This window comes from Podarcis raffonei, chromosome 5 (assembly GCF_027172205.1).
Source record: "Podarcis raffonei isolate rPodRaf1 chromosome 5, rPodRaf1.pri, whole genome shotgun sequence".
In the NCBI taxonomy this organism is placed as follows: Eukaryota; Metazoa; Chordata; class Lepidosauria; order Squamata; family Lacertidae; genus Podarcis; species Podarcis raffonei.
Window position 1 is genome coordinate 73134542 of NC_070606.1, and position 13433 is coordinate 73147974.

At 38.5% G+C, this 13433-nt stretch overlaps 1 protein-coding gene across 1 annotated transcript in view; it reads left to right on the forward strand.

The window, feature by feature from the left end:
* The window catches only part of COL4A3 (collagen type IV alpha 3 chain), an 82043-nt gene that overhangs the window by 26489 nt on the left and 42121 nt on the right, over positions 1 to 13433 (forward strand). The window contains exons 2-9 of the mRNA XM_053390077.1: positions 4272 to 4328; positions 6641 to 6730; positions 8582 to 8626; positions 9673 to 9717; positions 9952 to 10014; positions 10208 to 10261; positions 10994 to 11020; positions 12742 to 12819. Coding sequence (XP_053246052.1) covers positions 4272 to 4328; positions 6641 to 6730; positions 8582 to 8626; positions 9673 to 9717; positions 9952 to 10014; positions 10208 to 10261; positions 10994 to 11020; positions 12742 to 12819 — 459 coding nt within the window. The remainder of the gene's footprint in view (positions 1 to 4271; positions 4329 to 6640; positions 6731 to 8581; positions 8627 to 9672; positions 9718 to 9951; positions 10015 to 10207; positions 10262 to 10993; positions 11021 to 12741; positions 12820 to 13433) is intronic.

A 13433-nucleotide genomic window follows, 5' to 3' on the forward strand; every position in this document is an offset into this window, starting at 1 on the left:
ATTAAGATCGTGGGACCAGTCTTTTGACCTTGGACAAAATGTGTTGGGAGGAAGCTTTGGTGCTTGCTTTTTGCAAGACAAATGCACTGTTGGAGCAGATGCATGAGAAGATGGATTTAATGAATGAAAAGCTGGATTTGATGACGGCTGTAGGGAATACTGTCACAGAAATTATTCAGGGACCAACTCAGGAACCTGTTTTAACTGGGCAAGTACAAGTGCAGAAGATAATGGATGAGGTTGCAGTAGCACCTCAAGCAATACAAATGGAGAGATCTGAGGCCCTGCAGGAGCATAAGCCGCTGTTTTTGAAGATTGAATTTGGAGTGGGCCAGGGGAAGTCTGGCGCTGAGGAGGCTCTTAATTTCGGAGGGACTCTGAAACATGCTGTTGATTATTTTTTGGATTATGCTGATGACTGCGGGAAGTGGGACTCTGGGGAATGGGTTGGTCTGATGAGGGGAGGCAATTTGGGGCTGGAACCCCCCAGAGACCCACTCTTCAATGAGAAAGGAAAGAAATTAAGAAAGAGACCAACAAAAGACAAGGAAAAGTGCAAGTATAAACAAGAAGAAGAAGATCTGCAGAAGGGGCATGGAAGAGACTTAAGAGCCTCGGACATAAGACTACCAGGTTGATGGACTAGATGGAATGGACAGTAAGGACTGACATAACCCAAGACCAGGAAGAAGGGACGTTGGATGGAGATTGGAAGAAAGTCTATAAAGAAAAATTGCTATATTGGGAATTAGTGTAAATTAATGAATATTGGGGAAAATGTTGGAAATAAACTATCGGGCTTTAGTAGAAATGATATAAGGAGTTATGTATAAATAAGTATTAAGTTTTAAGTTCTAAGGCATTTTACGGCAAGATAAGGTTAAACAAATTAAGGCAAATTGAATAACAGAATATGGTGAAAGATGGAAAGGATCTGCTGAGTTAAGTAATAGGTTAGACTGTTAAGATAAATTATTTAATAAAAATTGAGAAAGATGGAAAGAATTTGCTGAAACAACTAATTAAGCTAGAATACAAAAAGGGAGGTGTGAGGAGGTCAATGAAACAAGCAAATGAAAGGTAAAGATATGCAAAAAGGGATTTGCATTTTTTTTCTTTTCTTGTGTTGTATTGGTTTTTTATGTATTTTTTCCTTTTCTTCTTCTTTTTCTTTTTTATATATTGTGGTGTTGTTTTTTCTTGTCTTTTCTTTTTTCTTTCTGTAATTTTGAAACTCTTAATAAATATTATTTTTTTAAAAAACAAAAAAAAAATACCACCATTCTCAAGGAATGGTCATGATGGCTGGTTTTTTGTTTATTTTTGTTGGTGTTTTCTCCCCCTGTCCAAACATATGAGTTTCCCAGCAACCTCCACCAACTATTATTCTGCATTTTGAAGTTCCAATTTCATAAAACTCAAAAGGCATGCTGGCTAATTATTGGTATAATCTATGCAACTCAGAGTTTTTGGGTCAAATGTGTAGTTATCAAAGGTTGGACTATGCCGAGAAGTGAGAAAAAATAATAATCCAGAGCTATCCAGTTTGAATAAACATTTGTGATCATGGTGCACTTAATATAATGCTTTAGTGCAGAATCGGAGCATGCATATCCACAAAACATATCTCAATGTGTCTGAAAAATATGAGACACATTGACTTTTTTTCTGGACATCAGTCAACCAATTATATATATATATATAAAACCATTTAACAATAGTAGCATTAGCATAATGCAGAGTGGTATTAGCATAATACTTTATAATATACCCAAAACTCCTTAATCACTAGTCACAGAACAAACTACTGTATTCTGATTGTGCAACATAAATTAAATGTACATGTATCAGTATTCTAAACATTGGTACCAGGAGGTTAACTTTTCTGGATGTTGTGAGTAAAATGGAGAACAGGCCATCAAAAGTCTAGCATAGAGTAGCCAGCTGTTGGCTTCAGCTGTTGTGGAATACAACTCCCATTGTCCCTGTCAATTGACCACCTGGCTGCGGTTGATGGAAGTTGGTAGTCCCAAATACCAGGAAGGCACCACATTGATTACCTTTCTGTTAGGAATTCAAGTCTGGATAAAAAATACTTCAGATATCAAGCACTGTTTTCAAGTCATCTGCAGGTGTCAAGTGACTTCTGGGTCAGTCATTGGATAGGAACACATCACTGGGGAAAACCCACCTCATATTCTCTGAGGTCACGTTCACACCATAAAGCACATTCAATTTGCATTTAAAGAAAATGGCTCCCCCGAAAAAAATAATTCTGTGAAGTGTAGTTTTGTTCAGGCTCCTGGGAATTTTAGCTCAAATGTGTGGTGCAGATGTGACCTGGGTTTTCTCTATTTTACATAGATTCATCGCATAGTTGTACAGTATTTCCAATCCAGAAGGCACAATGTTTGCCGTGTGAAGTAACCATTAGATGAAAGAAAGGAATGTTGAAAGCCACCCAGGGTGTATCCAATGAAAATCCCAAGCTCTGTTCCAGCAATCCAGTATGGTTCATAAGAGCAGAGGCCTTATGAAGGCAAAGTTTTGGCTGATAAATTCCAACCTTCCCTGCCACCCCCATTGCCTAATCAGTCGACTGTGGAAGAATCTCTTCCTTTCCCTTGCCTCCTCTCTTCCTCTCCCCCACAAAGCCTGCTTTTGCTATTGCACTTCTTTCTCCTGTATCACTTTCTCTCCTGTATTGCATGCATTGCACATCTTTCTTTCTCTTCTCTTTTGTTTTTGTGAGTGTGCATATACACACATTTCCTTTGGCTGTCTGTTTCTCTTGCTGCCTCATGCTGCCCTTTCTGTCTCCTCTCTCTTTCCCAAGGCTGATGCACGCACTTTTTGTGACAAGATTTCAACAGCACAGATGAAATATAAATAGTTTTTTCATGCATTCTTATTACTGCTCGATATTCTGTTCTGATTTGTGGTCATCATGTAACTGAATAAATTACTGTGAAAGACTGAAGATAATAATGGTCATGTCTGCAATAGAAGTAATCAGCTTTGATTTTGAGTTTTTTTCTGTAATTTTATGTACCGTAATCTGCCCAGGCACCTGGGTCAAATCGGTATGTTTAGAAACATGTGGTCTCTTTCACAGATTGGAGTCCCAAGTATACTAAATGTTTATTTGCATCTGAGATGCAGATTTTTTAAAAAATGCAGTTGGGGGGGGACTGATAATTAACAGGATTCTTCTTCTGAAACTAGTGGGGGGAAATCTACTATTGGGAGATTTCCCTCAAAACCAGGAGGGATTTTTCTTGGGATCACAGAATGAGTGGTAAGGGCTAAATTCCCCTTTTCATGCCTGTCCTAGTCCTCTTAATTCACTTGTATGTGCACGCACACACACACACACAAAATGCAACTTGCATTTTAAAGAACCTACATTTTATATGCAAGAATGCACTTAACAGCACAACACAACACAGATGCACCATGCTTTGATGCATGGTGGGCTAGATGAGGGCCAATATGCTGAAGCTGAACCCTGACAAGATAGGAGGCCTCGTGAATGGATGGTTCTCATGCCTGGGAACTGGGCAATTTGCCTGTTCTGAAGGAGCAAGTACATCGCCTGGGGGTGCTCCTTGATCCATCATTGTCACTGGAGACCCAAATGACTGGTGACCAGGAATGCCCTTTACCAGCCATTCCTGGACAGGAATAGCTTTTCCACAGTGATCCATGCATTTGTAACCTCAGTGGTAGATTTGTAATTCCACATGGGGGTGCCCTTTAAGCTGATTCAAAAGCTGCAGTGTTTAGGTTACTGAGTGGAGCTGTGCAACATCACTTATAAAAGGACTGCACTGACTGCCAATTTGCTACTGAGCTAAGTTTGAAGTTCTTTTGCTGGCTTCTAATGCTCTGAACAATGTGAAACTACACTATCTGAAGGAATGGCTTCTCCCATGTAGTCTTGCCTGTTTGCTGAGATCTTCAGATAAGTCTTTCTTGGTAGCTTGCTCAGATTCATCTTACAACAACCTGGAGGAAAGCCCCTGCTGTTGAGGTGCAGAGCTTTTAGAACTATGAAATAAGGCATACATAAACTGAGTTATTGACGCTTGCTAAATACTTATTTATCCACCCAGCCATTTACCCTTACACATCAGAATGCTCTTACACAAAGATGTGTGAGGAAAGTAAAAACAGACCAGGTTTTTCATTTAAAGATAATGCATTGCAATTTCAAAAATGAACCCATAAACTATGGATTTATTGTAAAGATCCTATTACATTTTTTTCAGAATTGTGTCTGCAACGGTAAAAGCCACTGTTCTTGTGATGCGATCAAAGGCAGTAAGGTAAGAGGTTGCATATTTACTTTTTTTAAAAAAAGTACACAATAATTAATATTTGCATAATACTTTTGAGAGTTCAAGTACTTCTCATACGTTATATGATTGTAATCCTCAGAGCAAACCTGTAAGGTAAACTAGTATTATTACTCCCAAGGTGAACTAAATTAACTGGTGGCGGCAGCAACCTTTTGATATTTCAATAACTAGGACGTGATAGGACATTTTGAGATTATATGCTGTACCTTGTACTAAAAACAGTGAAACAGTTTGGGCATCATTTCAGAAACGTATTGCAGAAAGAGTTTGAAACTCTGATTTGTGCATTCAGATCTGTAGTATTCCTGACAAATCAGCTCACTTATAAGCATAAAGAAAGCTGAGAAAATTCTGTGTGCACAAAACAGTAGTGTGCCCCCTCCAGCGGCACATGTTAGAATAGCATGATATGAGAGAAAATAAAAATGAGCTGGCAACTATATTTATGGGCTAACAAGATTAGGGGCTTAGTTGGACCAATAGTAGGACTAAGCAATATTCACTTAGTGTTTCATTTTGCTTTTTAACTTGTTCATAAATGACTAGAGATAGGGGTTAGCAGTGAGGTAGACAAGTTTTCTGATGATACTGATGGTGGTTTAAAAAGGGGATTGCAAATAGCTTCAAAATGATCTTTCCAAGCTGAGTGAATGGGCATTAAAATGTCAAATGCAATTCAGTGTAAACAAGTGTAAAGGGATGTACATTGGGGCAAAAAATAAATAAATCATAATTTTACATATTCAGTCATAATAAAATAATAATAATAATAATAATAATAATAATAATAATAATAATAATAATAATGTTATTTATATCCTGCCCTCCCCAGCTGAAGCCGGGCTCAGGGCAGCTAACAACAATAAAACAGTACAACAGGGGTCTGAATTGGCAGCGATTGACCAGGAGCAAGAGAATTCTTCTTCGCACAGTGTGTAGTTAAACTCTGGAATTCTCTCTCCAAAGGGGCAGCGATGGCCCCCAACTTGGATGGCTTTAAAAGACGGTTAGACAAATTCATGGAGGCAGCATACCTCTGAATGCCAGTTCTGGAAACCAGGGGACAGGAGAGAGTGCTGTTGCGCTCAGGTCCTCCTTGCAAGCTCCCCACCAGCATCTTGTTGGCCACTGCGAGCACAAGGTGCTGGATGAAATGGACTACTAGCCTGATTTAGCAGGTTCTTCTTACGTTTTTATGGATAAAGATATTGGGTAGCATCTGATACTGCGTGAATTGTGTTCCATTCATGACACACAACTTTCCATTCCCCTCCTCTCTCCATGCACCTCCAAAATTAATGTCAAGGGTGTATGGTGGGTGGGAGCAGCTGCAAAGGAGAGGAAGGGGAAGCTCCATTGCATAAGTGGAGGTCTGCTGGGCAAGCAGAACAGTACCATTCAGTGCAGCCTATTATTTTATTGACCCTGATTAAATTAATCAATTTTTGTTTATACCGTCACCGTAGCCTATACTATTATGCTAGTTATCATAATAGTGTGGTACGCTGGTTTGACATCATCTGATAGGAAGTGCCTACAGAGGGTGGTGAATACAGTACAAGATATTATGGGCTGTCCCGTGAATCCGCTGGATGACATAATGGAAGAACGTTGCCTCAGAAGAGTGAGGAAAATTCTCAGGGATGATTCACACCCTGGCCAGCACTTTCTTGATCTCCTGCCCTCAGGCAGAAGATATAGAAACATGATTAGTCACACCAACAGGGTAAAAAACAGCTTCTATCCATGGGCTGCTAGGCTGCTGAATGAAAATATAACAACAGGGCAACTGACTTTCGGGTTTGGTGGGTGTGCGTCAGTAAACGAGGGGAATTAAGACTAAGAGAGATGAGGGGGGGTGTTTGTGTAATCTCACTGTATACAAGTTGTACAAGTGACAATAAAGTATTTCAATTTCAATTTCAATTCAATTTCAAAATTCAATTTCAATCATCATTACACCTTGCAGAAAAAAGTTTAAAAACATTTAAGTACAATATATAAATGTAACGCTTCTGCTGTTTGAGAAATTCTTATGGATCGGTGCTTTCCCAGCTTCCTCAGCTTAGTTCTCAAGTGCAACATCAAACATAAAGTGGGATGTTTATGCCTGAATGTTCTTAGTGTCTGTGAGTCTATACTGATGGGAAGGCATGTGCTTGGATGGTTTTAAAAAAATAAAATAAAAAATCCAGAATGTTATGTGAAGATCTATAATGAATTTGCAGAAGAAATGACACCGGTGCAAGCAAAGTCTTTACACAGATTGTGTATTGCAGGGTGAAAAGGGCTTTCCTGGTTTTCCTGGTCCACCTGGTCAGATGGGTTTTCCTGGTCCAGAAGGTCCTCCTGGGCCACAAGGACCAAAGGTATGTTGTGATCCCTGGTGCATATTTATGGGTGCTGCTGTGTATGCAGATGGCAAGTGTGAAAGAGAGAACAATACCGAAAAAGTAAATGACACCCGCGAGCTTACAGTTTAGTCCCTCTCTCTGACTGACACTGTGCCCTTTGAGAAACTAGGTGTGGGCCTTTAATCAAACTCCAAAAGTAATTAAGTAAATTTGATTTGTCTGATCATAAGCTGCGGCAGCAAGCTGCGAAAGTCCAGTATGCTTTCATTGCATTATTTCTTCCATTCTCTAGTTCTTTCAATGCTGCCTGATTATAACAATAAAGATGCTACTTCAGTTGTGAAACAGAAGTTAAATAAGGGAACAATTCTACAGCAAGATCTGCTGGGATGAGCAGGGGTAAAATGGGGAGAGAGTTTATCTGGCGAAAAGAGAGATGTAACTCAAGTACTATTTTTAAGGCCTAATTTTCCCTCTATCAGGCTTAGGCTGGCTCAGTCAACAGAAGACCTGCTCCCAGATTGAGTTTAGATCTGGAGCACTTTGTCCTGACTTAATTTACACCAGCCTGCCTTACAGCAAATTCTTGTGTATAGGATTGCTCCCTTAGATGGCAATCCTGAACCCACTTGGAGAAAGCGCCACTGTATTCCATATGACCTATTTCCCAGTAGAAATAATAATAATAATAATAATAATAATAATAATAATAATAATAATAAAAATAAAAATAATAATAAATATATTTATTATTTATTATTTATTATTTATTATTTATTATTTATTATTTATTATTTATTATTTATACCCTGCCCATCTGGCTGAGTTTCCCCAGCCACTCCAGACATGTTTAGACATGCAATCCCCAGACATGTTTGGGATTGTCCTGTACACTGGTATATTTCAGCACACTCCAGCGAAGGTTAAGCATTTTGAAATCCTGTTGATTTCAACATGAGAGTTTTAACAACATATTACACTTTCCCATTGACTAGTGAGATTTTAAAGGGCTTGATGACTATGTGGCGGGCATTGCTGGGAACAGAGCAGGAAGCCTCAACACATACCCAGTCTATGGGCATTCACTAGGCTGCATAATTTCTGTGGATATGCAAAATATGTCTATGTACATATGATTTGAAAACCTGCTTTTCACATAAACATCTATGCACATTCTGTTCTTTTTTATTGTGTACAGTTAATGATTGAACCCATTTTAAAGCCTCTTGATTGAAAAAAAGAGAACTAGCCATTTTCAAAATTGAGATAAAATGATGATGGTGTGTGTGTGTGTGTGTGTGTGTGTGTGTATGAGGATCATGAATATTGTATTTTATATTTTCTTTTTCTATGCTATTCTTTTCTTTTGATATATTGCCTTTTATTAACTTTCTATAAAAGAGTTTAAATTTTATTGCTTGATACTGTATGTTAAAAACCTCTAATAAAATTCTATATAAAAGAAAAAAGAGAGAGAACTAGCACATCCTATGTAATGAAAATTCTGTTATATTGCTGGTCCATTTTTTTATTGCTATGTATTTGCCCCAAGAGATAGGTAAGAAATAATTCTTTTAGACAGAATTTTTACAGAAAAATATTTTGTGCTTCCAATTCTGTTGCTGTTATTATTATGGCTGTATTTTTGCTAAAGTTTCCCCCCTTAAAAGAAAATATTCATTGTGGGGTGTGTGAAGTAGTAGTCACTGGAGTTGGATTGGTTTTTGCCTGTTACTTGAATTCTTTTGATCATTAGACTAGAGTATAACAGATATCAAACGCCAGAAGAACAGATTGTGTCTTTGGACCTTCTACAAAAAGACAGGAATTCCAGTATAATTAACTATTGTTTCCTTTGCTTCCTAGGGTTTTCCAGGGACAGCGGGCTTTGTTGGGCCTAAAGGTTCAAGGGTTCGTATTTTGTTCAGTAATATATTAACTTACAGTGTTCAGAACAGCAACAATTCTCAATTTTCTAAAAATGATGGACATGATCTCAGTGGTGCTATGATGTGCTTTTTGATAAGTGAAATGCAGCTGCAGGGGACTGCCAATTTTTTGGGAAGCGGTGCTGGGATTGGGTTGGTGGTTAGGTTGTCACACGGGGTTGTTGTGAGGATAACATGGGGAGAGAAAGAACCATGTGTGCAACCTTAACCTCCTTAGAGGGTGGGGTATCAATGTAATACATAAATAAACATTTCCACTGTGCCATTTTTTTCCAAGCTAATTTGCCCCCAGGAAAGCAAGCAGAGGTGCCTGTATTTCCTCTGCCACTGCAGGGCAAACAGCAAAGAGTTTGTGGGGGGCAGTTTTAATCAGGAAGATGTTGTGCAGGAAATGTGTTAAACAATGCCCTGCCTCACTCATACATATTCATTCTCTCTCTCTCTCTCTCCCCCATGCACACACAGAGGAAAAAGAAAGAGAGAGTTCTGAGAAAATTGTCCGCACTTCACAGCTGTATTATAGTGTGGAAAGTTGGAAGAAGTAATCATGTTTCTATGTGCTTGCACACTTTTCAAAACCTATCTATTTCTTTGTTTTATGCAATAGCATACTTTTGTATGGTAACGTACGCTGAATGTAGGATTGCACATGTGAATATTATGGTAAACAACTGTTTCCCTAACAGAAATACTTAATCCTGAATCAATGTATTCAACAGCTTTTTAAAACAGACAATGTCGACAAACACAGTATTTATTAATAGTGGGTACTTTCCAAACAGCAACTGCACGTGAAATAAACAACTTACTAAAAAGAAGCATGTACAATTATTTCTGAGATGGAAATCCTACTCCTTAAAAGTCACACCACCCATCTCAAGGTTTATTTATTTCTTAAATCATGAAAGCAATCTCCAGTGTCCCGTACTCTTCATATTAATAGGCTTGCTTTATTAAAAAAAACAGCCTACTGACTGAATTTCTTTCTGTGTTTCTTCTTACCATCAGGGTTTGCCAGGAGTCCCTGGTTATTCAGGTCCCCCAGGCCTTCCTGTAAGTACAACAAAACTTAATCGAGCAGCTTCAAGTATATTGATGTTACTGATGCTAATAAACCTTTAAGATAATGGAGGCAATAATCATCTTAAAGGTTTATTAGTATAAGTGCGCTATTACTGAGGCACAATGGTATTCAGTTTTAATAAACCAGCCGCCCATACAGTCAAAAGGCTATTACGAGTAAGTTTGCACTAATAGCTACCTTGGCAATGTTCTAACTACTTTTAGGGCGAAGCAGGAAATGCAGGTGCTCCAGGACGTCCAGGTATACCAGGTTGCAATGGGACAAAGGTAAGAATGAAGCAAGAACCAATTGTGGACCACCTGTAAGAGGAAGAGTTGGTAAAGCATCACACTGTGACACTTTATCCCTAGGATAAGGAGTTTGGGGGAGGTGTGTGCATGTGTAGTTAGAGAGCACATTTCTTGGGACCCATGCTTTCTCCTTCCTCAACTTCTTGTTCACTGTCTCTCTATTTTCCAGGGTGAGCAGGGATTCCCAGGATTCCCAGGGCAAGGAGGGCTCCCAGGATTACCAGTAAGTTTCAGTTTATGGTAGTCAAATGTGCCTTATGTAGAGCTTTCTCATTCCAGGGGTTCAAAGCACCACATACTAACTGACTGGGAAAATCCTGAGGAGAGAAGCTGGGAAATGTGTTGCAAACTATCAAATGGAAGCTTGTAGTAAAGGACAAACTCACACAGCAAGTACTTGTGTCCCAAGCTTGGGCCACTGAATAGAAAGGGGGTTACCTTTTATCATTAAAGCCACACGATATCCTGCTGTTCTACTCTGATGGTCATCTGGAAAGTCATTATTGCTACACAACAAACCATTCAGATACTTTTAGGTATCTTCTGTTATCATTCTTAACTTAGTTTGGGCATCAGTTTCCAAACTGTAAACAGCCCAATTTGCAAGTTCTTTTGATTTTAATATTTCAATGTTTCAATACTGTTTCATTCTATATTCAAGTGACAATAAGAGAAAACACTCTATTAAAAAACATAGTTTAGGAAAATATCAAAAGTTTATTATGTTTGATAATTTCCAATAGTAAAATCGGCAAGTTTGGCTCGTATCTTTCCTTTTTCTGTGATCCTGCTATTTCCACCTATATTTGACAGCAATTGTAAGTACTTTGAAATTTTAAATACATTACTTGATTTGTAGGGCTCCATTGCAGAATTTACCTGCATAAGTTTCTAATATGAGATCTGAAGCATTTATAATGTGATGTGTGTCTGTCTCTCCCTTCCCTCTACCTAGGGTCCTAAAGGAATCAAAGGAGAAAAAGTAAGTTAACTTGTAAAAAGCAAGTCAGAATAAAAATAGTTCTATGACACAGGAAATGCAGTTCTGCTCATTTGTTCACTACAGGAATATTTCAGTTCTAAATTACTTGTCTTTTTTCTAAAGCAGAACTGAAGCATTAGGAACTCTTCCAAAATTTGTACAGAGCAATATGCAGTTAATTTACAACTTCCACTTCCTTTAGTTCATTCATGTCTTCCTACCTCTATTTTGTCACTGTGTACATTTTTTGCAATGTTTTATCAATCTTTATATAATTGTAGCAGTAGTTATATGCAGTGTTTTGCCAATGTTTACGTGTTTTTATGTGCATTGATATAAACACTTGAGAAAATTTAGCTTGATATGATAAAAAAACAAAACTTGATATAATTGTAGTGATATTGCCTATGTGGGGTATTTTACCAATGTGCAGGAGTGCATGTGCTCATCAGTAAGGCAGAATATAGGAAGAATTTTGTGCAATCCTTCATATGATCACATCAATATTGCTTTTTTCCAAGAGTTTTATAAATGCACATCAGTAAAACAGATGGGGAAAGGTTTGTAAAGCTAGCTGAAGGAACTTAAAATTGCAGCAACAATGCAAGCTCCAAGACTATAATTAATTATAGGAATTATCCAGGTTAAATCAGAATTCCAGTGTTTTGGGAGCCAGAGGAACAATGAAAAAAAATGGAAGAAAGTTTTTGACGTGTTGAATATGGACAATGTGTAAACCACTTATAATTTTTCTATTAGTAGCTGTTCATTTGACTGTATCACAGGGCTACAAGGCATCCTCAGGTTTTTCTTTAAATATCTGGTTCCAAAAATAATGTTTATTCTCATTCTGAGAAATTGACCCATAAATTAATGTGTATCTTGGGGTTCAGCTAGACCTATGGATTCTGTCTCCATTTGGCAGTAATCTGTTAGTTATATGACAGGTTAGTCATGGGGATGGGAAATCCAAATGAAATGGGGCTTTGTTTGGTATCGATAACATTTGAGTTGTATTCTCCCTGTATCAGAGCCAGTGTGGTGTAGTGGTTAAGAGCGGTAGTCTCCTAATCTGGGGAACCAGGTTCGCATCTCTGCTCCTCCACTTGCAGCTGCTGGGTGACCTTGGGCCAGTCACACTTCCTTGAAGTCTCTCAGCCCCACTCACCTCACAGAGTGTTTGTTGTGGGGGAGGAAGTGAAAGGAGAATGTTAGCCGCTTTGAGACTCCTTAAAGGGAGTGAAAGGCGGGATATCAAATCCAAACTCCTCCTCCTATCAGATCAGTTTTTATTACAACATCTAATTCATTGTGTAGTCTCTTGAGAATGTACTTTATTTTATGAGATGATAGCTGTGAACCCTAGTGTTTGTTTTGGTACAGTTTTTTTAAAATAAAAAATCTCAAACTTCTTACTAGATTGTTATTTTAACTTCATAATAATGTCTCGAAAATAAAAAGGGAAATGGGACAAATCCTCTCATCCTCAGTTTTGTACTACAAGGCATTTTCTTGAATCTTCTTGCCATTATTAAAACGTCATATCAAAATATATTCCATTTGCTACACTTATTTTGATGCTGTCTGGCAGCCCACCCCCTTCAACCCTGACAGGCTGGTCTATTGTTCCACCTGTCAAGAAAAAGCAGGGGGCGGGGAGAATAACATTAAATAAAATGGACTAACTCATTTTACCTCTCTCTCTTGTTTAATTCTCCAAGGGATGTTCCGCAAGTGGGTATGACCAGGGTTATAGTTCCCAAGGTGATCCTGGATTGCCAGGAATGCCTGGATTTCAGGTAAGCCTGAAAAACATTCTATTTTGAACAATAAATAGATGGCTGTTGAGGTCCCTTCCACCCTAAAAGTCTGTGTGTGACACCCAACAGGGTCCATCCACCAGTAGAATGGACTTCTATTCTCACAGTGGGTGTTCCCCTTCCTCTCCCTTCTGCAGCTCCTCCCACACCCTGAAAATTTGCTCCCAAGGATTGTGGGACACTCCGGATCAAATGTGGGGGAGCCTAGGCAGCTGCAGAGGGAGGTAGAGGAAGGGGAAGTCCTGTTGCATGTGCAGAATTCCAATCACAGCATGTTGACTATCATCCAATCATATTATGGTTCTGTGAAAAGTCTTTCAGATGTGCATAAATATATTCAGTTTAGTGGGATTGCAAATACATGAATCTGTAGTTTGAGATAGGGCAGTATAATAATACAAGTTATGAAGCAAGACTCTGCCCCAGGACCAATTGTGAAGTTTATTTTTTCCCTCCTTTTATAAAGTCCCTAGAGAAGAATTCCCTGGATCTTTTTTTTTTTTTTGTGGGGAGGGGGGCATTCGTATGCTTGTCTACCCATTCCTGTTAACATATGTGTTAAATTAAGTGATTAAATATGGAAGTTTGAAAAC